Source organism: Corvus hawaiiensis, chromosome 23 (assembly GCF_020740725.1).
Source record: "Corvus hawaiiensis isolate bCorHaw1 chromosome 23, bCorHaw1.pri.cur, whole genome shotgun sequence".
Lineage (NCBI taxonomy): Eukaryota > Metazoa > Chordata > Aves > Passeriformes > Corvidae > Corvus > Corvus hawaiiensis.
Window position 1 is genome coordinate 6,726,540 of NC_063235.1, and position 27,824 is coordinate 6,754,363.

The following is a 27,824-nucleotide window of genomic DNA, read 5'->3' on the forward strand; positions in this document are numbered from 1 at the left end:
GATGTGGGGGACACATACCCCGACCCCCTCCCCGGGGCTGGCAGTGCCCACACGGCTGTAGCCCTGCCAAGGCCACTCCCAGACGTTGTCAGCGAGCACGGCACCAGCCGCGGGCGGTGTCCCACGCCGGGGGCACCCCTGGCTAGCACGGGGGTGTCCCCACCGCCTTGGGGGGGACCGTGGAGACCCCCATCCCTGAGGGAACTCCGCGCCCGCCACGGCCAGCGCTGTCCCCTCACGGAGGCCGCGCCCCTCAGCGCTGCCCAGAGCTGTCCCCTCAGAGATGTCCCCTCACGGAGGCCGCGCCCCTCAGCGCTGCCCAGCATTGTCCCCTCAGAGATGTCCCCTCACGGAGGCCGCGCCCCTCAGCGCTGCCCAGCATTGTCCCCTCAGAGATGTCCCCTCACGGAGGCCGCGCCCCTCAGCGCTGCCCAGCATTGTCCCCTCAGAGGGGCCACGCCCCTCCCAGCCAGACCACGCCCCCTCAACTCTTGCCCCGCCCCTCCGCAGACCCCGCCTCTCCCGCGCGGCCCCGGCGGGCTCCGGGCGCGGGGCGGGGCCGCTCTCAGTCGCGCGCAGGGCGGGTGAGGGGAGCGGAGCGGCGTCGCTGTCCCGGCGGTGGCAGCGGCGGGCGAGGCGAGGCTGGGCGGGGGCTGCAGCAGCGAGAGCAATGGCGCTGTCCGTGCCGGTCAACGGGCTGAAGGAAGGCGACAAGGAGCCCGTCATCGAGCTCTTCGTCAAGGTACGGCCGGGGGGGAGGCAAAAGAGGGGAGGGGAGGTGGGGCGGGGGAGCCTCGTCCCGTCTGGGCGCCGAGCGCGCGCGCGCCGCGACCGTTGGGCGCCCCCCCCTTCCTCCCTCCGCTTTCCCGCCCCGGGGGCTCCGCGTCCCCTCACGGCTCCCTCGGGCCGCTCCCTGCGGACCCCGATCCCCTCCGTGCCGGCGGGGGAGCCCCTCTGAGTACCCCCCGAGCACCCCGCGAGCGTGGGGGGCTCCCCCCGGCGCGGCTCCCGGCGCGGTGCGGGCACAAAAGCGGAGCCGAGGGCGTGTGCCCGGCGCCGGGAGGGAGTGCGGGAGCCACGGTGAGTCAGAGCGCGCAGATGGAGCGGGCGATAGCGCGGACGGACCGCAAGCAAAGTCACTTTTTTTGGGAAGAAGTGCGGCCCCGGTGCGCTTTGCTGGAAGATTCTCTGCCCGGAGCAAAGGGTGCCGCGGGTGCGGGGCAGGACCGCGGGCAGCGCTGGCACAAGGGAAGAACGGAGCGCCACAATGGATCGCCCTCGCTCGGCATTGTGTGCCCAGCAAAGCGCAGGAAGGCGGCAAAAAGGCAGCAAAACCACGAGTTACTCCTCTCTCCCCGCCCCAAAAGTCTACTTTTTATGTCGGGAAGTGAATATGTAAAGTAACACCAGGTTTTTATCCAAGCTAGGAGAATGAGCATGTGTTGGACTGCCCTTATCTGGTAAAGATACCATATGGTATCTCCACATGTTTTGCATTCATTTATTGCTGTATGATGCAATATTTTGCATCCTCCGGGGCTCTTGTGATGCAGCATCTTACTTTTACTTCATATCAAAAGTAGCACCAATTACTCTGTGCAATCTTCTCTTTCTGTGCTTAAACATCTTTTAATTGAAAGCCTCTGCAGAAAAGTATTCAAGTTCTTCAGATGAAGTTTCTTCCAATAGCAGTGAGAAAATTAGAGATGTCTTCACCTGGGAACTTGGGAATTGCTTTGTATAAAAGCCACGATGACAAACATGAAAATTTTCAGCTAGGGCTTTGAAAATAAGTTACTAAGTATAGGTTTTATTTCTTAAATGATACTCTAAAAGTGTTGAATTTTTCCACTTGTCGTACTTCTTAGTAATAGTATCAAGAGGCAGTAACGGGACCCAGGGAGAGCATTGCAGTGGAGGATTCCAGACCTGATTTTGGTTAGAATATTTAGGCTCTTACTGTAGAGGTTAGAATTTACAACTGCAGCAATTAAGTTACAGATTACTTTGAATTATTTATAGCAGTGGGTCTTTAATATAATATGGCAGTTTATCTTCATCTATCCTAAAGTTCGTCAGCTGATTTTTCTTATTTTTAAACAAATTCAAGCAGTGATTGATGGCAGAATGATTTGGGGGCAGAGGGAAATAAGCTTTGTGGGTGTGTTTAAAGAGAATATTTCATGCATGAGGAGTGGCATGGAAGAAGCTGTAAAAATAGTTTCGAGAGATATGTGTTCATTGTGATTAAATCAGAATTAGACCAATCAAGCTGTGAGATGATATGAAAGGGGGAAATCAGGGAATTTTTCTGTCCTTTTCAATTGAAATTTTTTTATTGGCATGGGTTTAAGAAGACTAAATTTGGGGTTATCAGGGAGGATTTTTACCCTCAAGGAAACCTTTTCCCTGTGTTATGGATGACTGCTGCACGCTGAGCACTGTCTGCCCTAAGGATAAAGTTCAGGTTAAAATAAGAAGGTATTCTCGTCTGCCTTCACAATCTTCAGGTAAAAGTAATTTCCCTGTAAAACTCTGTAGATAAAGAACAACCCCCAGCAGATAGACCAAAATAGTTTTTTCATCTGGGTGTTGCTCTTGTCCCACACTTTATTGAAGCTGCTGAGGATTATCGGGACACTCTTTTTGTAAAGCAAATAGAATCTTGTTTTCTGGCTCATTTAGATGGCCACTTCAGAAAATGCAAGCAGAATATATGTATTGAAGAGAACCAACAGTGTCTGTCTAGAGGAGCGCTAAATTTGGATTTTAGTAATTTTTTTTCAACGAGCTCAGTTGCAGTTTTTCACGTGGTTGAATCTAGAAAAAATCTGAAGTTACCGAGTGTTTCTCCAGACAGATAATCACTTTTCAAGCCGTGTCTGGGATCTACCTGGGCACTGTTAGCCAGGGAAGCTCTTCAGGCAGACGTAGTGGAAGGAGTTCTGGACCAAACTCGAGCTCTCAGCCCAGCGCCCGCGGCCCAGGGGCGGTGACTGCATGACCTGAGCACAAAGGATTGTAGCAGCCAGACGGAGATGAAACAAAGGTAGGGATTAAAGCTTGAGAAACAAACCTGTGAAGCAGGAGAAAGGGTCTGGCTCCGTGCCCGAACTGTGGGGTTTGAGCCTTATTAAATTGTGATCAGTGACAAAATAGGATGGGCACGGCGAGGGGAGGAGTACACGCATGGCTGGGGTTCAGTTAGGAATAACTCCACCAGGGTGTTGTCACCAGCAAATTGATAAGATTTTTTCCAGAAGACAATGTATCAATCTGCTGTAACTTATATTTTCATAGTCTATGAGAACTCCGTGCAGAATTAGAATACTTAGGTAAGAAAATGTTACAGTGCTGAAACTGAGGTGATGAATCTGTTTCTTGGTGTCACAGTGAAAACTTTCAGCACTTTTTCATTCCAGAGACGGTGGGCTGCTTGTGGTCTCTTTTAAACCAACTGTAAATATTTTCCAAGTCTTTTCTCCTGAGAGCTGATTAGGAGAAAACCAGTGATGTATCTGATTTCATTTAGTTTCCTCGTATGTGCCATGTTTTATTAATGAGGGAGGCTTCCATTGTCTAACAGGAATATTTTTATGTGCCCTAGTGGCATTTCAGAGCAGCGAAGGCTGCATTGTGTTGAATGTGCTCGGAGAAACTTGAGCTCTGGGATCTGAATGCAGCTCAGATAGGTCACTTGGAATAATAGCTGCGCTTTAGTTGATGGTGTGTGGAATTTTATTGTAAATAAAAAACGTGGTGAGGTGACTTGGTCAAATAGACCCACTCAGCTGTGGAGGACAGAGTTACAAAACTGCCTGTGCAGTTCCTGTAAGGGAGTGTGTGAGGATGGAGCTGCTGAAAGCTCAGCCCTGGGTGTTCTGGAGGGCACTCAGTGCTTGCATCCTCTGCTAATACCGAGGTGAAGACACACAGGGTCAACAAGTTCAGTGTTAAAGGAAACAAGCAACAGACTCCACAAACCAGAAATTCACAGTTGTGTATCTGCTGGCATGGGATAGGTTGGAGCAGATGTAGGGAACCAGTGAGGAAAGTCTCTCCTCTTCACTGAGTAACGTGTGTGTACTTGCTAATTAATCAGACCTTGGATTTCTGGCAGCTCTCAAATAAGATGTCATTGCGAAATTGGGCACCTGTGTTGAAAATCAGATCGAGTCTACTATCTATTTACCTTTGAATTGTACTGTCAGTACAAAAAAAAAAAGCTGTGATTTCACATTTAATAAATACCCCACTCTGAAACACTCCCAGTGATTGTAGCAGAAGCTTGTCTCCGTTTTTGTGTATCTGAACCAAACAGAGACTTGGCAGGTGAAATGTTTGTTTCCGGGCTCAGGGTCTGTTTTGTTCAGTGCAGTGCTGGGGCCGTGGCAGGAAGGGGACATGAGCATCTCCAGCAGCAGCTCCATGGGAGCTCAGGGCTGGGCAGAGCAGGGTGATTTGTGTGGATTCGGGTCTGCCTTTGTCTCACCCTGTGCTCATTCCCTTTGTAAGCTCTGCTCTGGCACTCTGCAGCCCTATAGCTCTGTGCCTTGCTTTATAACAAACCATCCCATGAGCTTCTTTGTCATCAGTTGTTTTTTTTCACCCACAAAATAGCTGTACAATATAAAGGCACATCGGTACAAGGAAACAACAGGACTGGAGACATGCAGTGCTGCTTCTCAGAGATAGCCTTAGCAGGGTTATTGCTTGATAATCTTATTAGATAAGTCTCCTCCTTATGCACCAGATCATCCTTGGAGGGTTTGATGTAACCTCAGCAGCTGAGAACCTCCTCAGCCTGTCTTTGATACGTGTTTGGTGTAGACAGCAAAATGTCATGTGAGGGTTATTTCTTGGGAGCGTTGTAAAGGAGCCCTTTATAAACTGAGGTGTAACCATTTTGTTACATCCTGTGCTCAGTGGGTATGAATCAGGCCTTTTCCTTCTCTGGCCAGCAAACTAATTCCTTTAAATTCTGCCTGGGAAAGTTCTCACAGCCAGAAACATCCTTGGCTTTTTGATTTGAGTCTGGTTGGTGATTCAGGAATTGGTGCTCTTGGTACAGAGTTGTTTAAAAGTACAGAGATGGTCACAAGTGTAAATGTTAATTTTTTTTGCACATCATTGGTAAGTAAGATTAAAACCTCCTGGCAATAATTTCCAGAGGGATTACACAGATGAGTTAGCTTTCTTTCAGTCAGGAATTGCTTCTGAGTAATGGTTGTATTCCCTGGCATCCCTTCTCCCCTTCCCAATGATTAACATCCAGACAGCTCTGATTGTCAGGAGAACTTGTGTTTGACTTTGCAGCTGAAATGTGTCTTAGCACGCAGGCACTTTTCCTCCTTTCCCCTTAGAGGGATCTGCAAACTGTGTGAATTCCCAGATTTCAGCTCGTGACCCTTCACAGGCTGGGGGTTGGGGTGTATGGGCATGGGCAGTGGTGCTTGTGAGTCACTCCCTCGGTGGGTCAGATGCCAGGGAACACATTCCTGGAACTCAGATCCTGCTACAAGAGACAAATCTGTCCTCAGTTTTGTGCATTGAGGGCTGGAAGTGGAAGAAGCCTGTGTGTCAGAGCACATGTTGTGGGGCAAACTTAGGGCCTGGATGCTGCCAAAAGTCAGGGATAAATGAACACTGAGGATCCAAGCCTTGTCCAAGCTTTTGTGTGTCAGTCTGTGACAGGGTGAGTGTGCAGTGATGAGTTCACAAAGCAGGGAAGGGCATCATGAACACCAGCATTCTTGTGAAAATGTATAAAGAGAGTGAGATCCTCTTTAAAGAGAGTTTTGTGTGGACATAAAGATACTTGATTGTTGAGAACTAACAAGATATGAGGAACCCTTACATCAACTTAGGGAGTGGGTGGAAGGGCCTGCTAATCTGGCAGTGGGCAGCACTGGGACAGGATTAGCATGCTAAGAAGTTGGTAATCATTCCCCTCCCAGCCTGGAGTGACTCATGGCACTGTCTAGTCCTTCCATGGTTATCCTGACCTCATCCTGGGGATGGAAAGAGTTCTTTATTCAAGGAGCAAGGCTGTCTGTCCTTTAGTTGGAATGGGGAGAATAGAGAAGTTGTTGGTTCTCTGGACGTGGATTTTTGAAGGCTGAGTTGTCCCTTCCAGAAATCTGTGATCTTCCAGGATCTAATTGGGGAGTTCCTTGAACTCCAGGCTAAACAGTAAACTGTGTACTCTGGGAAGCGACTGTTGGACTCTAAAGTTAGATTTTTAAAAGTGTTCATTAGCTCAAAGGGACAAAAAAAAGCCCTGAACTGTTATTTTCTCACCAGTGTGTGTTGAGATTGTGTTTAAAAGAAACATTTATTGTGATGTGACAAACACAAGGCCTGCAAGCTTTTGTAGCAGTGCCTACATCAATCCAAGCTTCTGGCTGGGCTGGACATACCACTTAAAAATCCACAAGAATGACTTTTAAGAGTGGATAACTGTACTTGGCAGTAATTGGATTTGTTGCCTTGTTCTGGTAGATGTTCTTTTTTCCCAGTGAACTGAGCAGTGCAGTTCTGTGAAGTTTTAACTGGACAGCGTGGGAGAAAACAAGGTGGTTTTTGTCTGCCAGGGTAGGCGCTTAGTTTGTCTAAGACAACAAAATTTAATTAAGGTGGTGGTTGGTTGCAAATTGATGGTTCATGGAAAAATAATTTACATCTGTATTTGTTATCCATCTAATTTGATTTTTATCTTCAAAGTATCTTGGTAAATAACCCGTAACAAACAGCTTATTGTCCTAATCAGGTTTGGTGTTTTTTTTTTCCTGCATATTTTTCAGTGTGGAATAATACAGTTTTAGTCTTAAAATAGATGCTAGGTGCTCCCTTGTGGTATTAAGAGTTTGTGCATATTTTAACAGTAAAACCACTCAAACCCAAAATTGTTATGTTGTCTTCACGGGAGTTTAAATAGAGGTTTGACTTCACGAGCTTTAAATCCTTTATTTAGAATATTTTTTCCCTAAAAAAAAAGATAGTTGATTTTCTTAAACTTGCTTTGAGTAGTTTGGGGTTTTTAATTCAGTTCAAATGAGTTTGTGGTGCAATCTGGATTTTTAGGGTGTTTGCTTCTGCTGAAGTGAAAAACATAAGCTAAACTGCCATTAATTACAAACATCTCTGTGTGGGAATTCTCTGAGAGTTCAGACTTATTCCTTGTATTGTTGGCCAGACAAAGGGCAAGGAACTTACCCGAGGAAAGGAAATGACTGAGTTCTGCACACTGAATCTCCATATTAGGCATAAACTAAATATAGGAGTGTAATCCAGGAGTGAAGTCATATCTGTATATTTTCCTGGGGAGAGCTGGGATCAGTCAGTGCTACTGGACCAGCTTCAGAGTTTTTTGGCTCTCTTGAAGCTTTACTATTTTGGCTGGACTTTGCTGCCGTGTCCTTTGGAGAGCTGCTTTTCTGAAATAAAGGAAATAGCTTTTTTATGTGGTTTTATCTAAAAATAAAATCAAAGCAAGCCTAAGTAGATTTCTGTGGCCTTTCAGAGTGCTGCATTAGGTGCCCTGGTGAGACACCCTGTTCTGGAGCTGAGGGAGATAAGGACACATGTCCCAGAGGAGGAAACTCGTGTCCCAGAAGAGGAAACTCGGATCCCATCTCCCAGGGGAGGGGGAATTCAGTCAGGGAGGTGCCTTTTAGTTGTGCATTGCTTGTGTTGGAGAGGGAGCAGGCCTTCCTCAAACCCTTCATTCTAAGATAAAAATTCCAGCCCCACTTTTGGTCTCAGATAATGCTTTTCCTTCCCAGAGCTTCTCAATGTGCTGCTAGCAGGGGAACAGGTTCAGGACTGCACTGCTCTTTGAGAGGCTGCTGAGAATTTGGGCAGTTTGTCTTCATTGACACCTCCTTCTGTGGGCATTGCTGCTCACAGCCCAGGCTGTACATCCTGTGTTTTACCAGCCCTTGGAAGCTCCCAGGTGGTGCCTTTTGGGCTGGGATTTTGACCTGAACCTGCTCTGGGCTCTCCTGCTCCTGGGAGGGTTCAGTCCGAGTCAGCTGGGCTGGAGTGACCGAGAGGAGGAGGAGCAGCCCAGGGTGAAGCTGGAGCAGCTCTTGGTTGTTCTTTCTGCTCATCTGCCCAGCCCCTGGCTCATCTCTCTCTAAATGAGGTTATAAAATACCACAGACACAGCTCTGTGTTTTCCTGTCCCACGGAAGTGATGCACAGTCAGAGGTCTATTTGAAGAACTCTGAAATGCCGCAGATACAAATTTGACTCGGTTCTTCTGAGCCCCAGTGACAGAGTTTGCAACTCTTTCCTCTCATGTTGATGCTTCATGGTTTAGTGGGGGAGGTTTGGAAATGGGTCTCTTGGGCTGTAGCCAAGGCACACACTGTACTTCAACAAATTTAATAAGTGCAGGGAGACAGAATCACTGTCATGAACAATTCCTGCTCTAGATTTATGTGCTAGAGACCCAAAGCCAACTGTCAGGCAGTGTAAAAGAAACCCTCAGTGCTGCAGAGTTAATTGTCTGTGTACAGTTTCCTACCAGAATGTTACAAGATTGTGTCAAGATGTTACCCAGCACATTTTAGTCAGTGTAGCCCTGCTGATCATGTGGGGGGTTGTTCAACACGAGCTCTCTGTTCAAGGTATTGCCACAGCAGAGATGCCAGGCTTGTGCCATTAGTGAATAATTGAATTTTCCTGTGCCAGGGCAGGAAGTGTCCTAGGTCTGTCTGTCCACAATACACCCAGGGTTTTGTGTTTCTATCATTAAGCTAATTTCTTCAATGAAGAAAATGGTGATTTGTATTTAAAGCAGGTTTGGGACTCTCCATTTGATTCTCCCAAAGGATGAGCATGGAATCTCCTGTTCTCCAGAGGACTAGAAGCACTGAATTCAATTCTGCTGAATTGTGAACTTACTTCCATACATCCTGAGGATCCCATAGCTTTCTGCCAAAGCTTTTCAGTGAGAACTGGGTAGCAGTGAGTAAGAGTTGCAGGAAAGTGGGCAAGACAAGTCTGCTAATTATTTTCTTGGGAACAGCATCACAGGGCTAAAAATAACATCATCCTAAAATGGCCAGTGGCTGTTCCAGTCCAATGTGTGACACAGTGGTGACTTATCAGAAAGGTAATGACTTAAGAGGCAGCTTGAATGGGCTGACAAACATTCCTTTCCCTGCTGTAAGAGCCAGATCTCAAATAAACGCAGGGACTTCTGTTAATTATTTTGAAGTATGTTTTGAGTTTAAAGGAATTTCAGCTGATGTGGAACTTGGGTTGATTACAAATGGCACAAAGGTGATGGAGCTCATGAGAGGCTGTGGTAACTCAGGCTGGTTTTGCCCTGGCTGTGTTAATGTCAGTCAGCATATAGCAAATATACACTAATTATCCTAGGCTAATTATCTTTGAGAATTCCAGGTGTGAGCACTGACCTGATGCTTTCCCCCCCCCCCATTTTGCCTGTGTTTTCCTCAAAGGAATGGCTATTTAAGGTAGCAGTGATGGCCTAAATTGTTCAGTAGAGCTGAATTTGGGTGGGGTGTGGTGGTATCTGTAGATGATCTTCCCATGTGAAGGTTGGAGAAAGCTTTGTTTGCCCACTGTCGATGCTTTAAGACAGTGACAATGGGTGGTTTCAGTTCTTGTCTGTCCCCACAGTGGCTGCTCTGCCTGTCTCTGTAGGCTCCCAGTGACAGGAATGAAATGTTCGATGTGCACTGAAACAGGGCATGAAGGTCCTTCTGATATCCTGAATCCTCTGCAGGATGGGCTGTTGGGTTTTTCTTCCTAATTCCCACCTCTCCTGCTTTTGTTCATTGTGGCAGGGAACTTCTTTGGGCTGTCAGCAGTATCAGCCCCATTTTTGTGCCACCCTGTGTTGAAATGTGCCACCCTGCTCATTTTTGCAAGGAAAAGCCTTGCCCTGGAGGTTGTGGCCCCAGCTGTGCCCTGTCCTGGAGAGGCAGAGGTGACAGGAGGAAGTGTCCCTGTCACTCAGCCCTCAGATTAAATCTGGTTCAACCGGATTTAGTCAGGGCCTGACTCTGCCTTGCTCCCTGACCTGTTCCTCCCCTAAAAACACAAACCAACTCCCTTCTCAAACTGCAGATCTGGAAGGGTGACAAGGAGTGGAACACTATTGCAGATAAACTTTTCCAGCCCTGGTCTCTGCACCTCATTGCCTTGTCACTTGTTTTCCTCTTTGAATAAGAGGAAAACATCAATATTCATCAATACTTGAGCCATTGGGAGTCTTTAAGGTCTGCTTTGGTTTGCAGGGTGAGTGTTTGCACAGAGCATCCCTGAGGCTCATTCATCCACTTCCTGAGCACACAGGGAACAGCTGGAATAATGGCACTCTGGGGAGTATTTGTTACATCAATTACTGTCACACTCCTTCCATGGGTGTAATTCTTTACATCTTATCTGAAAACACCCTCAGTCAGCACCACAGAATTCTGTCTGTTCAGCTTGGCAAGATAAAGGTCCAAGGATTTGGGCTGATACACCCAGACCCTTTTCATGTGTGGAACATCAAACCACTCCTTTCTGTATTCTGTTCCTTTATCTCAGACCTTGGAATCGCTGCAGGTTTTTCACTTGAATCTCTTTGTTAGTTCACCTTAAACCATTTCCTCTCAAAACAGTAATCCTTAAAGGATTATTATTAATTACTCAGTTTTGGAATGAGCTTACTGCTCATTAAACATGCCCAATTGATTGTTATCTGCTGTTTTGAGGCAATGGCTTTGCATCACGCTGGGTTGCTCATGCAGTTTTCTCAGCAGGTTTGGTTTTCATTGTTAAAACTCGAGATGTATTTCAAGACTGCTGAGTTCAAAATTTGAACATATCCTCTCATTTATTTTCATTTTCCCCCAATCTGTTTATTGGTTGCAGCATTATTCTTCCAGACTTTGCAGAGTGCAGATTTCTTCCTTGGAGGAGTGGGGATTTCCTTGGTGGTGCAATCAGATGGCTCCAGTAGTTGTCTTTGGTGAAAAGTATTCTGGGAGATGCTTCTCAAATGCGTTTATCCCGCTTCATCCAAACTTTTTTTACCACTTCTGGTATGTCAGATCTGGGAGAAATTCCCTTGAGAGTTTTGGGTAAATTAAATGGTTTTCTGGTGTTCTGCCCTTTCCTTTTGTTTTATTTTTGTAGGCAGAGACTGAGCTGTATTACATTGTTCATCAGATGCACTTTGACTTTATTATTATTTCTGCAGTTATTTGATCCAGTTTGGGAAACTCGTAGTGGGCTCCTTTTAACTGGGTCATATTTGAAACAATTTTGCAGGAGTCTTTGGACCAAGGATTTCTAGAATTCTCAGATCTGTGCTGTATAAGAAGGGCTTTGTGCCCTTTTAGTGTTTCTTTGCCTGTCTGGTTTTTTGTTAGTCTTGCAATAAACTTCAGCATTCCCTTGCTAAAGTAAATCCACGCAGGTTCTCGTGTCAGGACTCAGGTTAATTTTTATGCAGCTGTAAAGACAAACATTTCACAACTTAAATGGATTTTTTTTTTCTTCCCTTAGCTTGTTCAGCTACTCAAACAGATGTTTGATTACTTATTACTTGTACTCTCTGGGGTTTTTCTTTTGGAAAGACAGACTCATTTGAATGAAATCACTGCTCAGGGGAAGAGAAAGGGAGGAGGTGGCGTCCGAGCTAAGCTCAGACTTCCAGACATGGGATAAATAGATTTATTTTGGGGTTTTTCCCTTTCCAGAGGGCTGGCACTCCTGCATGGGCCGAGCTGCTGGGCACTGGGAGTTGCCAGGAATTTCACTGTGGCTGTGATAAACCAGGTTGACTTCTCAATGAGCAGCTGATTTGTGTTCCTGCCTTGTAACTCTCCCATTCTTGTTTGAACTTCCTTTCTTCTTTAATGTTTCTTTAAAAATAGCTTTATTTGTTTTCACAGAACACGGTACGGCAGTGCTCTGGGGTGTGTGTGCTCTGCTCTCCCTGTGCCACGTCTTACAATTAACAAGGTCTTTTTTGCCACTTTTTCAGAAGTTTTTCTAATTTAATTCAGTTTGTAGAGGGTAACACACAAGTGAAAAATTCCATCTTTTCTCGCTGTGTGTGAGGTATAGCACTTTTTTTTTCTGTCTGGTCCTAATCCCTACAATTGAAAACCTGAAATTCAGTGAAATTAGATAAATGGTGAGGTTTTTGAATACATATTCTTCAGTGGGCAATGGTAGAATTGAAAATTAGCCCTAGTTGCAGGCAGATTGGCATTAGTAGTATTACTGGTAATAAGGATTTTTAGACTGGTTTTAAAAAGAAATTGAAATAAAACCCTAAAGCTCCTCAGTATAGAATGACTATGATCTTGTTAAATTAAGAAATAGCCTGTGCTGAGGTTCGTGTAAAGAAGTCAACATTTAATATTTGCTTTACTCTGATGGTGATGAGGATTAGACACTGAAGATACCCTGCAATTTTAAGAATTACCTACCTGAATTCGAAGTCAAGGCAATGACAAGCAACAATTATTCCATGATTAACCCCCTGGGTGACAAATTGTGTCAGATTTCAGAATATTCTTGGAATATATAAGGTTTAGAGTTTACTGCCAGCACAGCTCTGTTCTAGTGGACAAGATCAGAGCTAGGAGTGACTCTTGCAGGAACATCCATCAGACTGGTGACCCTCAGAAGAGAATCCTCAGGGACTGAGGGAGAATCCAGTGCCTGCTGCTCCTGAGGAGGGGCTGCAGCAGCCGGTGCATCAAACACAGAGACACAAAATGGGCCTCTCGGGCAAACAGTTACAGGGCAGAATTCCTTGGCTCGAGAGCACTGGAGCCAAAGTTTCTTGGCATTCTGAGTGCATTCCTTTTCCAGTATGTGCTCAGAATAACTTGGGACTTTTTGGAGCAGAAGTGGGACAAACGTTTGCAGACAGAAAAGTCTGGGCTCCGTTTAGGCTGTTGGGCTTTGAAAGTGCATCAGGGTTTGTTCATAGCACTGGCTGTTATTGGGCTCTAATCCTTTCTTCTGACTTAAATAATCCCAAAATCCTGTCTTGCTTAAACTAATGCAGATGCTATTGGTTGGTTGCTCACTTTGAATGCTGCACTTGTGTTGGGAGAGAAGGAAAGTTTTGGGATAAGTAAATGCATTTGGCCTTTTTTGGTCACTTTGATTTTGGCTTAGGAGGATGGATCTTAGTGAAAGCCACAGGTCAGTGCTATGCCTGAAATTTTAAACAACTTTTTGTGCAGTTCTGTGGTTTTAAAGTAGCTTTGGTTTGGATTCCAGTGGGCCAAGAGTTTAATGGGCTGGGGATTTTAGCCTGTGCTGTTACTGCAGTGTAGCTCAGGCTTTGCTTTAAGTTTGAAGACTGAGATCAGTTCTGAGTCAAAGAATTATTTCTGCTTCAAAACATAGCTTACCCCAGGCAGTACAAAATATGTATTTTCCTTAGATGGGATGGAGTGTTGTGCTTTTCAATACCTTTTTCTAAAGGTAGATCAGATCTGACACATGGCAGCAGAAAAAGCAGACGAATATAAATCTATAATTTACCTGTAGGAAATGTCAGTTCCAGTGTAAACACAGGGATGTAATTGTGGTGGGAATTGCTGAAATCCACCCTGCTGTGTGGAGGGACAGTGATGTGTTAAATATTAACATCCATAAAAGCACAGCTGCTGGATGAGAGCGCTGAGTGAAGGCACTGCTGCTGTGAGTGTGGGGGTGAGGCAGGAGCACAGGGAGCCCCGGGGCTGGATCCTCACACAGGTACCTGCCCCTGGGGTGAGCTTGTGCAGAGCGGAGTGCCCAAACTCGCTCTGTTTTACCCTTTTTCTGGATGCTTCTGGAATTCAGTCTCCTGGGCAGACACGTGGCAGAGTTTAAGACAAGCCAGTAACAATAATCTGCTGCAAGTTTGACTTTCCTTTCCAAAGATAAAGCAGGCAATTTGTAATTTAGGGCAGAAAGACAACTTCCTTTTTCTTTCAAGTCTTCATTAATGACACTAATAAAGGTTTGAAGAAAACTGACTCTGCATCTACAGCCAGATCTTTGGAAGCTCTGACAGGAGGGACACTTGCACAAATGAGTCCATAAGCTGTAAGAACATTAATTAGTTTATAAATCCTCAATAGCTGTTAAAGGAGACTCAGCTTTATCTGCAAAGGCCCCATGAGTTTACAAAAACCAAACCAGCTTTCTGAATTTAAGACAGTTTCACTGAAAATCTTTCTATTTTCCTGGCCTTTGAAAATCCTGCTCTGATTCTTCTCAACCTGCAAAGTCCTTCTTAATTCTCCTCTCTGTGATGATGAAAGAATTGGCCAGGCTTTGAGAATTGTACTGGTGAAAATCACTCTTGGAAGGACTCTAACAATAAGCAAAATCTGTTGGAACTCATCTAATCTAAAGTACACATCAGGATAATCTGACATATGTGGCTGCTTTAAGTACTGAACCAGTTCTCAGAGGACTGAATTTTATAACAAAGGTTTCCAGTGCCTCATTCTAGCCCAGTAAAAACTAAAATTTTCCAGCTCAGCAATGCATCCTTCATTGTCAGAGCGATGATGAGATGTGTGCTATCACTGGGGAGCTCGCTGCTGCTTTCTAGTGGATCTTTGTTGTGGTAGGACAAAGACTGATTGATAAATTGCCTATAAAAAGTGGCTGTGGGATATTATTTAATTGTCAGTGAAGTCTCTATGTACTCACAGTTATGTCTTTCCTCACAACACCTGCAGTACAATCAATTCTCAGTTCCTGGCTGCAGTTGGCTCCCGGTAGCTCTGCACCAGGAGAGATAGAAGCACTGAACTGGAAGATGACTACAGTTAATTAGCCATGCCTTGGAGAAGAAAGAAAAAAGAATAATAAAGAGCAAAGAACAACATTGATGCTGGAAAATTGCCATCAGAAGGTGTGGCTGCTCAGGGGAGGATGTTCTGCTGCCAAGGGCAGCTGCATCACCTTCAGTGTCAAAGATAACTTTTGTTGGCTGAAATACTGTTCTATACACTTCTTTGAGCAGCTAGAGGACACGACAAGTAAAAACTTCATAAATGTGGCAATTTCAGTTGTACTGAGTGTGTGCTTAACTGAAGATGTTCCAGTGTTTGTGAGATGTGTCGATGGCACAGTCCTACCCAGATTGATGCTCTGTTCTGTCCTGCAGGCTGGCAGTGATGGTGAGAGCATAGGAAACTGTCCCTTTTCCCAGAGGCTCTTCATGATTCTGTGGCTGAAGGGAGTGGTGTTCAGTGTCACAACAGTGGACCTGAAGAGGTAAGAAATACTTGATTTATTGGACCAGCAAGAGTTCAGCACCCTTGGTGTAACAAAGCTTTGGCCAGAGCTTTTATGGCTTACAGGCTGATTTTCTGAAATTTAAAAGAAGATCTGTCCTAATAAACTGAGGCAGCCTGGATGTAAATGGTGCATTCACTGATGGTTTAACCGAAAATAATGGGTCTGGTAAGTTCTCTTGAATTTGTTCAGCGATGCTCTTCTGTAAAACTCACACAAAGTCTTTTATAACTGAATATTGACTCTTCCTTTTCTGACTTCACATCAAGATCCCCTAAGTGGGGACAGATGGATACTTTTGGTCAATCACCCTCTGGTCAAATCTCCAGTGACTGTTGGGTAATTGTCACAAACAATGTGCAACCTACTCCTTTCCTTAATGTTTTAAATAATAATTTTGGTTATTGTGCAATAATAATAAAAATACCTGTCCATGAGGTAAGTCCAAGTGAAATGGTAGGAATAAAATGTAGAATATTCTGCCTTTGTTTGGTGTCAGCCAGATAAGTCATGATGCTGTCACCTAAATTGCAACTTCTCCTCTATGAAATGAGCACCTTGGTGGCTAAAAATGGTGAGAAGTGAATCCAGGAGTCTTAATTTCCTAAGCTTGGGCATTCTTTTTTATGAAAGTGCTAAATTCAGCAGGGGCCTTGTGTTTGCTTTGGGTGTGAAGTCATGTTTTCCCAGCACTGATGTAAAACTCTGCTGGTCACAGCTCTGCAGAGAGGGGAGGCTGCCAGTGCCTCCAAACCTGAATTTCAGGAATAAAGCCAACAGAAACACAGTGTTCTCCACTGAATCCAACATATGAGGCAGAAATCACCCTGCTGGACTTAACCTCTTGTGATTTTTTTTGAGGGAGGTGACTTGTTTGGGTTTTAAAAATCACTAAAGTTGCTGCTTCAGTGCTGGCAAGGAGTGTTTAAGACTTCCATGTGTGGTGAGTGGGAGAAAGCAGCTTTTGTCAGCTCCGGGTGCATTTATAGCTGCTCAAAGAGCTTTTCTGGCCAGTGTGGGATTTCCCTGCAAATATTGGTGCTGCCAGCCCCATAAACCAAATGTGTCACATCTTCCACTGAGCCCTGCCTGTGGTTTGTGGAAACTCAGGAGCAGAGCTTGTGCTTGTGGACTGTTGGGGGTTTGGGATTTCCTTTACCTTTAATGATGGTGGTGTTTAACCTATTGCAGTTACTGGGGTGGGGAGGAGGAGAAAGTAGACTGAGATATTTTAGGCTTGGAAGGCTTTTTACTGCTGAACCAGTTTAGATATCATTAAAATGCCGAATATGCCTGATGAATTGGCTTTATTTTGTGTCCCCTTGGCAACTTGGAGTTAATTGGACGAGGGAATGGGATGTAAGACTAACTTTTAGCATATAAATTGGTTGCAGATGTTTAAAGTTGACCTTCCTTATACAAGGAAAGCTTTCTTTCAGGTTTTTTTTTTTCTGTTGAAGAGGGGAAAACACAAAATTAGTGCAAAATTAAAGATCTGCAGGGGAACAGGTCAAATAAACCACCTCTCTGCTGTGCACTGGGAAAGGAAACAAAGGACAGCTGAAGCTTATTCAGGCCAGACTAGATATTAATACAAACTTAATTCCTTTCAGACTTTATTTAAATGTCCGTAAATACAACTTTAACGTTGTGGATTGATCAATACGCAGTGGCAGAGCAGTGTAGCTTGCAGAACATCACATCCAGCTAAGTGCATAATAGGAAATGCTTGATATCAGATGGGGCTGTTTTCCTTTGTTATCACTATCAGAATGATAATAGATGTTAGGTGGTGCCTTAATATTGTCACAAGAAGCTGCTTTACAAGCATGTTATTCAAGGCAATTATCTCCTCTGCTCTTTGTTCCTGTTAGACACGAACTTGAAGAGCAGAGCAGGAATTGTTTTAAACAACTCAATTTATTTTGTTGGCCAGAAAGAGAAAAAAGGCTTTGCTTGCCTCTGCCTCATAACGTCCTTGCTGCACAACAGCAAGGCCAGTTCTGTCTGTTTGTGAGGCTGAAAAGGTCATGGTTGGGTACAAAAGTTCGCAAGTGAGGGACTTGGGACACAGGAAAAACTGAGCCTGGATTGCCTGACTGCCGAGTGTTTCCCCTCCATAATTGCACTGTGCTAACAAAGGCACATTCTGCAGTTCTCAGCTCTGCTCTCCACACACAGGATACTCACACGGGCGAACGAGGAGGGCTGTCCCACCCTCTGCAAGGAGTCAGGCATTTCTTCCCTCTCTTTGGGCACACAGAGGCTTCATTCTTCCCCTGCTGGGCAGCAGCATTTCAGTGCTCAGAGCTCTGGCTTGTTCTGGAGGCCAGAGCAGAGCTGCAGTGCATAAACCATTTGTTGGGCTTGGAACAACATTCAGGGCCAGCTTGCCTTCAGCTGAGTGCTGAAATCCTGTTTGAAACATCTTCATTTTGAGTTTTTGCAGTTCCTTTGACAGACAAAGCTTAAATAACAATGCTAAATATTAAAATTAAAGACTTCCCAGAGGTGAATCCAACTTCAGCAGTGTGAAATACTGCTGAGGGACTGGGGTTTTAGTGCTGACTTTTCCCCTTGTTACTCTTCAGATCCTCATTGCAGTACTTGTGTAATTTATAAATGTATTACATTTGGGGGCTGGATTTTGTCTGCTCTACAAGAAATAATTTGCATGCTAATTGCTATTCTGGTTTGTGGCAAAGCCATGAGGTGTTTACACCTTAACTCTGGGGGTAGTGATGGCCAGATAATTAATGTGGCCCTGCCTCCAAAACCCCTGGTAAACTTTGGGGTAGGCACAAACCATCTTGAAATTATTTGGAGTGGTTATAGAAGGGGTTTTTTGTTTGGGTTTGGTTTGTTTTTTAAGCTCTCCAGATTTATCTCTGCAGTAAAACTTCACTGTTACATTAATTGCCTTCTTGTTTGACTGTTAAGGGGATTTGTACTCTGAGCCTTTTAAGGCCATTCCTGTGTAGTTGTGCTCCAAAGGCTGTAATAAAGCAGGGCTTGTTTATAATCTCCTGGCAGGAGCAGCAAACTGAAGTCAAACCCTGAATTATGTTTGGGCCTGGGCTGTGGGATCTTAATCTCTGCTTTCTTTCTCCTGAAAGATCCAGGTGGTCTGACTGGATCAATAAAGTGCTCTGAGATGCACTCTGGTCCTTTGGAGAAGTTTTTTGGTTAGTTTTTTGGAATAATCTGTTTCTGAGCTAAAGCTTGCCTTTGATAGTATTCCTGGAGAGCCGGTGGTCTTGCCCGTGTTTGTTTTTAAAATAACATTCTTTTTGTGGAATTTTATCTGGCCAACATGGGGAATTGGAAGGGAGCCACGATGACTTCCTGTAATTGTTGGGAGTTACAAAGCTGTATTTAAATGAAGTGTTAAGCTCCTTAAAGCATTACCCGATGACAGACTTTAAATCCTAAAAGTGAGAGAGTGGTGGCAACTCTTAGTGAGAAATAACTTCTCGGAAGCTTAAAAATTGAAAGGAGCTAAATTCTTGTATTCGTAAGATTTCCATCCCCTAGCTTAAAGCAGGGCATGGAATATTCTAAAGTATGAAAATCACTTTTCTCATTCAGCCTTACAAGTAAACACACTTTGGCACTACAGAAGGGGCAGCAGCGGGCAGGACATGAAATTCTGGCAGGGGTTCTTAATTTCGTAAGAAATGGGAAACAAGATAAACTTGTAAGCTGTGCTCAGTTTAGAGTCCAAGTGCTCTCCCTGAACACGCTGCTTTCTCATGCTGCCCTGCAGGACTGTGTGTGTGGATGTCACCAGTGTAGTTTCCCTGTCTGGTGTTGTCAGGAGGATTTCTTGAACTGCAGTTCTAGTTTCCTGTAAATCCAGTTCCTGGATGCCTGGAGCTGGCTCAGGAACGTGGTCATGCTGGACAAGGCTCGATCCCAGTTCAGGACTTATGGTCCAGTCAGGATTTGTTCAAACAGCACCAAAGGGGCAGCTTTACCTTGGCAAAGTTTTCAGCTGGGCCAGTGTTTGTTGTTGCTGGGCCAGCAGGAGGTGGTGGCCAGGCTGCTCTGCTCTGCCTGAAGGGAGTGTTAGAACTGTTAGAGTTAGAAATGGCTGAGTATTTCAGCTTTTTGCTGTTTCTCTCATGTCAAATACAAATGAGGGGATTCCTCTCCCAGGTGTGCTGCTCTTGTTTGTAAATAGCTTTTTTCCACTGGAGGAAACTGAAGGATAATTTTAAACCTGGTATTTAAGCATCTGTCAGCCTGCCCAGAACTGAACTCCCTGGGCACGTAATAAATGGTTTATACACTGTGCTGTATCAGAGTTGCTTATTTCCAGAGCAGCTCTGTGTGAAGGGGGAGGATTAGCACAGATTATGCTATATATAAACTGTTCTGTAGGGCTTGGGAAAGAGGGAGAGTGTTTGTGTGGTGTGTGTATAGATATCCCTCTTCTAGTCAACATTGTATTGATTTGAGAATAAACACAGCCAGAGGTAGGAGGAAATTGTTTTTAACAGTTTTAAATTAATTGTTAGCAAGTGTATTCAAAATGCTCAGTTGTAAACTCACTTTTTAGAAAGAAAATTGGCGGTGTCTATTTCAAACTGAGGATGTGAAAGCCTCAGCAGTGCTTTTGTGTTTGTAGCAGTGAAATGATGTCCCCTGCTTACTCTCCATTGGTTTGCATCTCACCCCAGAAAACCAGCAGACCTTCAGAATCTGGCTCCAGGCACTCACCCACCCTTCATCACATACAATGGGGAGGTGAGAACAGATGTGAACAAGATCGAAGAGTTCCTGGAAGATGTTCTGGCCCCACCCAAGTAAGTGTTAGAATAATAATTTCTCACCTCAGATGGGCACAGTTCTCACAGGGCGTTTCTGCCCTAATTAAGATGTTCTTCAGCATCAGTAAACTGAAGACATGGAAAATAATTCTTGCTTGTCGTACCTTCTTCCCCCAGCTCCCTCATCTTTATATCAAAAACTGTTTTCTCTTAAAGATTATTTTTAAATTACCCTCTGTATGGCCCTGTCATCCTTCCTGCTCTTTCAAACTCTTCCTTTTGGTGACAGGCACAGGCTGTTCTGGTGATGTGTCCAAATAACGCAAGGGAAGATGAGTCTGCTGTACAAAACTCAGTCCTGACCTGTAATAAACTACAGTGAGAATCTGTTTTAATGTGTTCAAACTTTCTCCAGACTCTTGGCTTTCTGCTCTTCAGCTGGCAGGCAGATCCAGACACTGCCTTTCACAGACTGAACTGTTTTGTCTTTTTACCATGGCAAGACTTCAGGTTTTTTGTTGAAAGTTGTGGAGTCCATAATTCTCTGGAACAGCTGATATTAATTGAAGTGGAAAAACCCTGTGTTGTTGTTTACAGATCTGTGATGTGCCCCCTCGGCAGCCCTGGATATGGGGAGCTCTGGTGTCTGCCTCAGACACTCTGCGTGTAACAAATGTGTGATTCAGAAAGCAGGAATGTGCTTTGGTGTTCCTCTGGAAAAGTGTTGGGTTTAAAAACCTTAGTGTGTGATACCACACTTCAGAAGCAAGTCTGGAAAAGGATAAATTAGTAAATCTACCTGATGTAAAATAGTTTTTAAAGTGCTGCTTTGTGCTAGTTAATAGATAATGAGCACAATTCTGCTAAATGTGCTGTAGATCTGTTCCTTGCTGCTTTTCAGGTACCTGAAGCTCTCACCAAAGCATCCAGAGTCCAACACTGCTGGAATGGATATATTTGCCAAATTTTCTGCATTTATCAAGAACTCTAGACCAGAAGCTAATGAAGGTGGGTCACTGGGGGGACAGTGCACTCCTGGTATCATTGCCTTGTGTTTTTCAGAGCAGCTTTGTGGGAATTGTCTCCCTGACAGGTTCAGCTGCATGTTGATGGACACTTGAGAATCTCATGAATTAAATCTTGTTTAAATTTAATGTCAGAGATTTCAACATTTGAAAGAGAACTTCAGTTCTATCAGAATTTCTGTGGGGTGTGCATGGTTTATAAACATCCCTGGTATTGGATCTTCTGTGTGCAACAGCCACTCAGAACTCTCGTATGAAGGATAAATATTTTGACATCCAGAAGCAAATTTCAGGCAGAGTTTGTGTCGTGCCCCATTGGTTGAATTTCTGTGCATCTGCTGCACTTATTTCACCTCTCTAGGACTGAGGGCTCCCATCCAGAGTTCTGAGCTAAGCTTAGTTTGTGTCACTTCAAAGGATTAAACCTTTCTGTGTGGAGGGAAAACAGGAGATTTAACATGAGAGATCAATAAGTGGTAAAGAAGTCACAGTTTGGCCTTTAAGTAGTTCAGTACAAATCAATTTTGTCCTCAGAGAACTTAGAGGGAAAACCAAACTCAGGGAATCAGGATTCCTTTCTGCTGCATTTCAAAGGGAGAGATGCAAAATATTTGTAAACAGTTGGAAAATAAAAGGGAATTCTATGGGGTGTGCTGCCCTCTGCTGCTGCATTCCATAAACCTGCTGCTATGTTCCATATCCTGCTGTATTCCAGCACCAGCCTGGGTGCTCTGTGTTTGGTCAGGGCTGTTTGTTGAGCATGTGACATTAAACAGATTATGTTTAAATGTATATAAAGCCCAGCATAGCTTAATTCTAATCAGTTTAAGCCAGTTAGGTGCCGTCTTAAGAAACCGACATAAGCCACTTTTTAAACCAAAAATAAACCCTTGTGGACAGTCTTACAGTATTTTAAATTAGTGCAAACCCCTGTATTAGCCAGCTTTTAAATAACCTGCATTTGCGGGATATTTAAAGGGATTCTGGTCCAGTTTCAGTGTTCTGGTGACCACAGAGGCAGCTCCAGCAGTGCTGTGGCCACAAAAACTGAACGAGGATTACAAATCCTTCAGAGTTTCTGGGTAGCACAGGGATGTGGCGTTTGTATTTCAGACGTGGCACCAGTCTCAGTTTATAATTTGTTTTGAAATCGTCCCTTCCTGTGCAGCCTTAGAACGTGGCCTCTTGAAAACCCTGCAGAAGCTGGACGAGTACCTGAACTCCCCCCTCCCCGATGAGATCGATGAGAACAGCCTGGAGGATGTCACAGTCTCCACCCGCAAGTTCCTGGATGGCAACGAGATGACCTTGGCCGACTGCAACCTGCTGCCCAAACTGCACATTGTCAAGGTAAAACCTGGGGGTTTCAAGTGGAAATGCAGGAGAAAATATTTATGGTTTGTGGCATTCCTGAGCCCGCCTAATTTCAGCTGTTTGTAAGCTTAACTGCACTGTTAACACCTGAAATTGTGCAAGATTTGAGTCATTCACAAGGGCTTTGAGCAGTGGAGTTGGGTGCAGGTGTGAAGCTGTGGACAGGTTGGGCAGCAGAGGATTTGAATGGCAGGAGCCAAAGCCCATTTCCCTGCACTGAGCCCGTGGTTGCAGGGAGCTGCAGAGCTCACAAGAAGGAGGAAGGTTAGGATCAGGTGAGCAGGTAATGGCTGTAGTGGTGTCTGCTCACTTCTGCAGGGAAAACTGCTCCAGAACAGTAAATGACAAAGTGGGAAATAAAGGGATTGCATAAAATAAAACCAGGTTGGAATCTTGGAAGAGGCAGCTTGGGGTAACCACAGGAGTGCAGATGTGCCCACAGAAGCGTGGTTTGATTCTTCTCCCTGCCTGCAGTGATGTGTGTCAGCTCCGTACTGCAGATGGAGCCACAGGCTCAGTTTCTGCCTGGCTGCAGAAGAGTTTCCCTGGCTGAGGGCAACCCCAAAGGGAGCGAGGCAGGAGCATCCCTCAGGAGCAGCTTCTGGAAACTTCAGGAGTGACCCCAGGTGTCCAAGTTGGAAGGATAACTTCACAAGAGAGTGACCAGGGCTGGAAAAGTGTTTTAAGCTGAAGAATGTAAATTCATAACGTAACCCTTTTGCTCCAGGTGGTGGCCAAAAAATACCGCAACTTCGAGATTCCCAAGGAGATGACAGGGATCTGGAGATACCTGACAAATGCTTACAGCAGGGATGAGTTCACCAACACCTGTCCTGGAGACAAGGAGATTGAAATAGCTTACAGTGATGTAGCCAAGAGACTCACCAAGTAATCAGCACTTGCAAAGGATGACTTCCTGCATATCCCATAACAATGCTTCTAACAGACTGCTCTTTTCATATCAAATAGCAATTGTTTTTTGCATGAACTCGCAGTTACTCCAAGTCACGGTGGATAGACCAGGTACAGTAATTACCTAAGGTTTGCAGACTTAATTACAGGCTTGTTTTTCCTGACCTCCTCTCACAGCCTTTGAATATTATCGATGCAGTCGTGCTCCTGTTGCACTGGGGTGACTCTGGATTCTTCACTGTGAAGGATTGTCTTGCCCCTGCTGCTTTTCTCTGTAAACATGTGGTCCATGATTTGTCCAGGAATTGGTTTAGGATCCTGTCTCACTCTATGGTACAAGGAATATTTATGTATTTTGGAATTTATTGCTTTTCCAGAAGATCTGTACACAATTGTCATGCCTGTGACACATTGAACTGTACCTGCTTGTCTATCCTATTTACATAGAGAAGGGAACTTAGTATCCAAAAGAGCCATTTGCAAAATATTTGGCAATGTTTTGTTGGTTTTGCTGTATTTTTTTTTAAATCTCTTGGATTTGAAGTCACAGTAATGGTTGAGAATGGACTCAATGTGGAACTTGGATTTGAATGACCTCAGCATCAGGGAAGTTTGAATCCAGGCTTGAGAGCTGGGGCAGGAAGCTCAAAGCTCAATGTTTAATGTGTCTTCAAGAGCTTGAGGAGATTTAAACACCTGCATTGTCTGAATTTTGAGTTGCAGCAAACAAATAATTGTCAGGAAATGGCAGAATTGGAAGCTGCCCTCTGTTCACCTTAAAGAATTGCAAGTGGTTTTCTTTTTGGTAGTTAAGAGCCTTTGTTTTGTATAGGTCTTTTTGGTGATTTTTACTTAAAAATCTGTTCTGTCATACCCCAAGTCCATGGAAACTGTAGTGTCCTAACTCTGGGTGGGGAATAGCAGTGCAATGATTAGTGATGCAAAATGGACTGAGAGCCATGAAATGGGAACTTCTTAATGCCCTTTCTTCTCTGAAGAAAGCTAAAGTGACCTTTAAAGAGAACATTTGCCTTAAATGATTGTAGCTTTTTTTTTCCCTGAAAGAAAATCTGGGAATTTTGTAAGAAGTGGTGGTGGAATCCAGTCCTTTCCATTGAGTTTATCCCAGTTGTTTGTCTGTGCACCTGGACTGCAGTTTTGCATACTCACAATCATTGCACTACTATACTTAAATCTTTTTACAGCAACACTGAGGAATAGCACTACAATTTTTTTAAAAACCAATTTTCAAATGTTTCTAAACCAGGGAATAGTTTAAAATTAATGATTTTGATGCACGAAATAAACTGCTAGGTTATTTTTAAGAGACCATCATAAACAACTCCAAAGAATGCTAGACTTATATGCCTATTTTTTTGTAAAGATACTTTTATATTTAACTGATTTTAGAAGCTGGAAAGTGCTATTCCTGCTAGGTTGTTCTTGGAATATTTAACATTCTGCAATAACGTGGAAATGCTCACATAAACACTTTTATACACTAATTTTCTTTTTTTTTTTTTTTTTTTTTTTTTTTTTTTTTTTTGGTAAGCACTGGCTTTCTGAAAACCAGCCTGACTTTTCTAAGCATCCTGCTTTTGCTACTTTATATACCCGTGGAGTTAGTCTGACGTAGAAGATCCATATTTGTATACCTGGCTTGTGGTGCCTTGCCTTGCCTTCCTAGAGCTAGAATTCCAATATCAAGGCATTTAGCAATCGGGTCACATCTCTTTCAAAGGCAACTCTCTTAGGTACATGTAATCCCTGTTTTGATTTGTTACAGGAATGTTTAGGCACAGAGGGAAAATCCTGGGGAGTGACCTGGTTAGGAAAACCGTAACTGTGGCCCTTTAATAGTTGCTGTATTCTCGTGTCACGTTCCCCTCCTGAATGAAGTTTCTCAGCCATAAGAATCCTCTGTAGGGCTTCTGTCTGTGCTACAATGTGACATCTAGAAAAAGGAATGGCTTTTTTATTTAGGGAACAGCATTTTTAATGACATGTAGGGTGAGAAAAAACCCAAGCCCAGCCCTCCTTGGTTTGGTGCTCTTTGCCATGGTAGAGTTCACAAAACTGTAGGAAGCACGTGATTGTGGGCATATCCTTGTTAAGTTTTTAGCTCTCCTTTCAAAAACAGATCAGGATGGCCCTTGGAAGTTATGTTGATGGGATTGTAGGAGTCAGGCCGTGCTCCCTTCCCAAGGGAATTATCCCTGGAGTGCAGAGTGCCGGGCACAGCACTGAGCATCACCCACAGCCGGGAGTTCCTGGGGTGCAGCTGCTGCAAGCAAACCCCCACCTCCTTAAACACCAGCTCCTTCTGGAGATAATCCATTCCCTCTGCTGTTCAGGCAGCCTTCAAACCATTCTCATTCTCTCTCAGTGTTTTAATTGTGTCTGAGAGCTTGTAAACAAAGTTCAAGCTCTGTCTGTGACCAGTGGATTTCTTATCTCGGCACAACGGAGCCTTTCCCTCGGAGGTGGAATTCCAATGAGCACCAGCTTGGCACTGCTAACTGTCCTGGGTGTTTTTCAGGCTTCCTGCTGCTCAGTTTTGTTGTGGCAGGAGCTGCCCAGCCCCTCCTGGCTCGGGGAGGGAGCAGGAATCTGGTGGAGAGGAGCAGCTCCCAGCTCCATAGGTGATCCCTGCAGAGCACTGGGGAAAGGCAGCGTCTGGTGTGGGCAGAGCACTTTCATCTGGCCCCAATCACCAGCTCCACACTAATTAAAAAAGCCCTTTCATAACTATGTAAATTCTTGACTTCTGTCAACTTGTTTACAATCTGATCTTTAAATGCATTTTTAATTTCATCAAACAGCAATTAATCTACCCCCTGTTTAAATTTAAAATGCTGCTTCTAGCCCCTTCTCCAATTTAAAAACAGCAGTTACCCTTTCAAGTAAGCATTCCTGTTTGCAAGTTGGTTGCATGTATTAGCATGCTGAATAACTTACTTTATTCTCAAGCTGAAATATGCTTAAATTCGCATTAAAACAGGTGACTTGTGTATTTCCTGAACACAAAGGGAAAATCCATCACCTGCACCCTGTTTTTGTGTGGGAGAACAGATTATCCTAGATGCATTATTATTATTATTATTATTCCCCCCTTAACAAAGATTTCCTTCTTGAAGAGATCCCTGCTGTGGAAAGGCTGCCTGTTAAAGAAGAGCCATGTGGGCTCGTGGAACAATTCCCTCCCCTCCACAGCTTCCCAGTCCATCTCCTCCCTGGATGTCCCACACGGGCAGTGCCAGCTTAGAGCTTTGCAGTTTCCCATAAAATCGGTGTTTTCTCCGCAGTGGGCATGTCCAAACTGATCGAGAGCTGCGTGCAGCTCCATGATAAGAAGAGAGATGTAATCAAATTTTTATGCTAAAGCAGCAAATTAGCATTTGGTATCAAAGGAGCACAGACAGGAATAAATGGGAGCTGCTCGAGCCAAACCCACCGATGCCTATCTGGGTGCAGAGCAAAAAGTGGTGAAGTGCAGCCAACTCTGCCGTGCTCCCTGTGCCACTCAGAGCTACCTGAGCACATCCCATGAACATTTTTCAGGAGTAACCCAAGTGAGAAATGCTCCATCTGCCTCAGAACCTGTGCCACCAACTCCTGTGTTCAGTTTCTGGAGGGGGTGGGAGCAGGATTAGGGGATGGAGACTCCCGAGACAGGACATGGAGGATTGGAGCGTGGTTTGCAGAAATACTTGAAGAGTTGATACAATTTGTTGTAGTTTGCTTATGTCTTTCACTTTCTGGAACATCTTTTACAGATATACCAGTATACTGCTGGCAGCTATTGTTAAATAAAATTATATTTTCACTACCAAGCAGATCTTTCTCTTATTTCTCAAGATCTCATGTGTCATCCAGGACTGCAGGATGATGGGCTGAACTATACAACACAACTTATCAGTAATTATATTCTCCAGTTTTGGCCTTCAGGTTTAGGGGTTTTTTTCAGTGGTGATGTGATTTAAGGCAGAATTGGTGTTATTGCTAACATTTATAACCAGCTGTGGTGCCCTTGAAAATTTAGAACTTTCTTAAAATTAAGACCAAGTTGAGAAACAATGACTTTCCACAATTTCTTTAGGAGGAGCGAGTTATTTTGTCAGATTTTAAGTGGAAAGAACAAATCTTGGTAGCCTGTTTTTCTGGGGAATACAGGTTTGCAGAGATGTGTGAGATTCAATTAAAAAGACATCCAAAAAATACCTCAAGTTTGGTTCAACTTTATCCCCTGGGTGGCCATTTCAGGAGTTGAGATTGAATTGATCCCATTACAGAATTCCTGGATTTCAGTGCTCTTTTCCTGAGTTTCAGATGTTTCTTTACTGTCTCCTGCTTTCAAAGAAGTCTCCACCACCCCAGCAAAGTCCTCCCAGCCTTGGGTTTAATCTGAGGGTGCCCCTGAGGCCCTGGCTCTGCAGAGCAGGGACCTCCA

At 44.4% G+C, this 27,824-nt stretch overlaps 1 protein-coding gene across 1 annotated transcript; it reads left to right on the forward strand.

Annotated features, from left to right (window-relative positions):
* The first annotated feature begins 573 nt into the window (after positions 1-573).
* On the forward strand, positions 574-27,207 carry CLIC4 (chloride intracellular channel 4). The gene is made up of 6 exons (XM_048327019.1): positions 574-742; positions 15,161-15,270; positions 19,974-20,099; positions 20,965-21,071; positions 22,257-22,438; positions 23,190-27,207. Exons 1-6 carry the CDS (start codon positions 671-673, stop codon positions 23,352-23,354), a joined length of 762 nt encoding a protein of 253 aa, XP_048182976.1. The 5' UTR covers positions 574-670; the 3' UTR covers positions 23,355-27,207.
* Positions 27,208-27,824: the final 617 nt, after the last annotated feature.

Excerpts from the sequence above, each read along its gene's own strand:
- CLIC4 (XM_048327019.1), top strand. The coding sequence starts at position 671 with ATGGCGCTGTCCGTGCCGGTCAACGGGCTGAAGGAAGGCGACAAGGAG. Across the intron at positions 20,100-20,964 it reads GATGTTCTGGCCCCACCCAA|GTACCTGAAGCTCTCACCAA; the intron begins GTAAGTGTTAGA and ends GCTGCTTTTCAG. Across the intron at positions 21,072-22,256 it reads TAGACCAGAAGCTAATGAAG|CCTTAGAACGTGGCCTCTTG; the intron begins GTGGGTCACTGG and ends CTTCCTGTGCAG.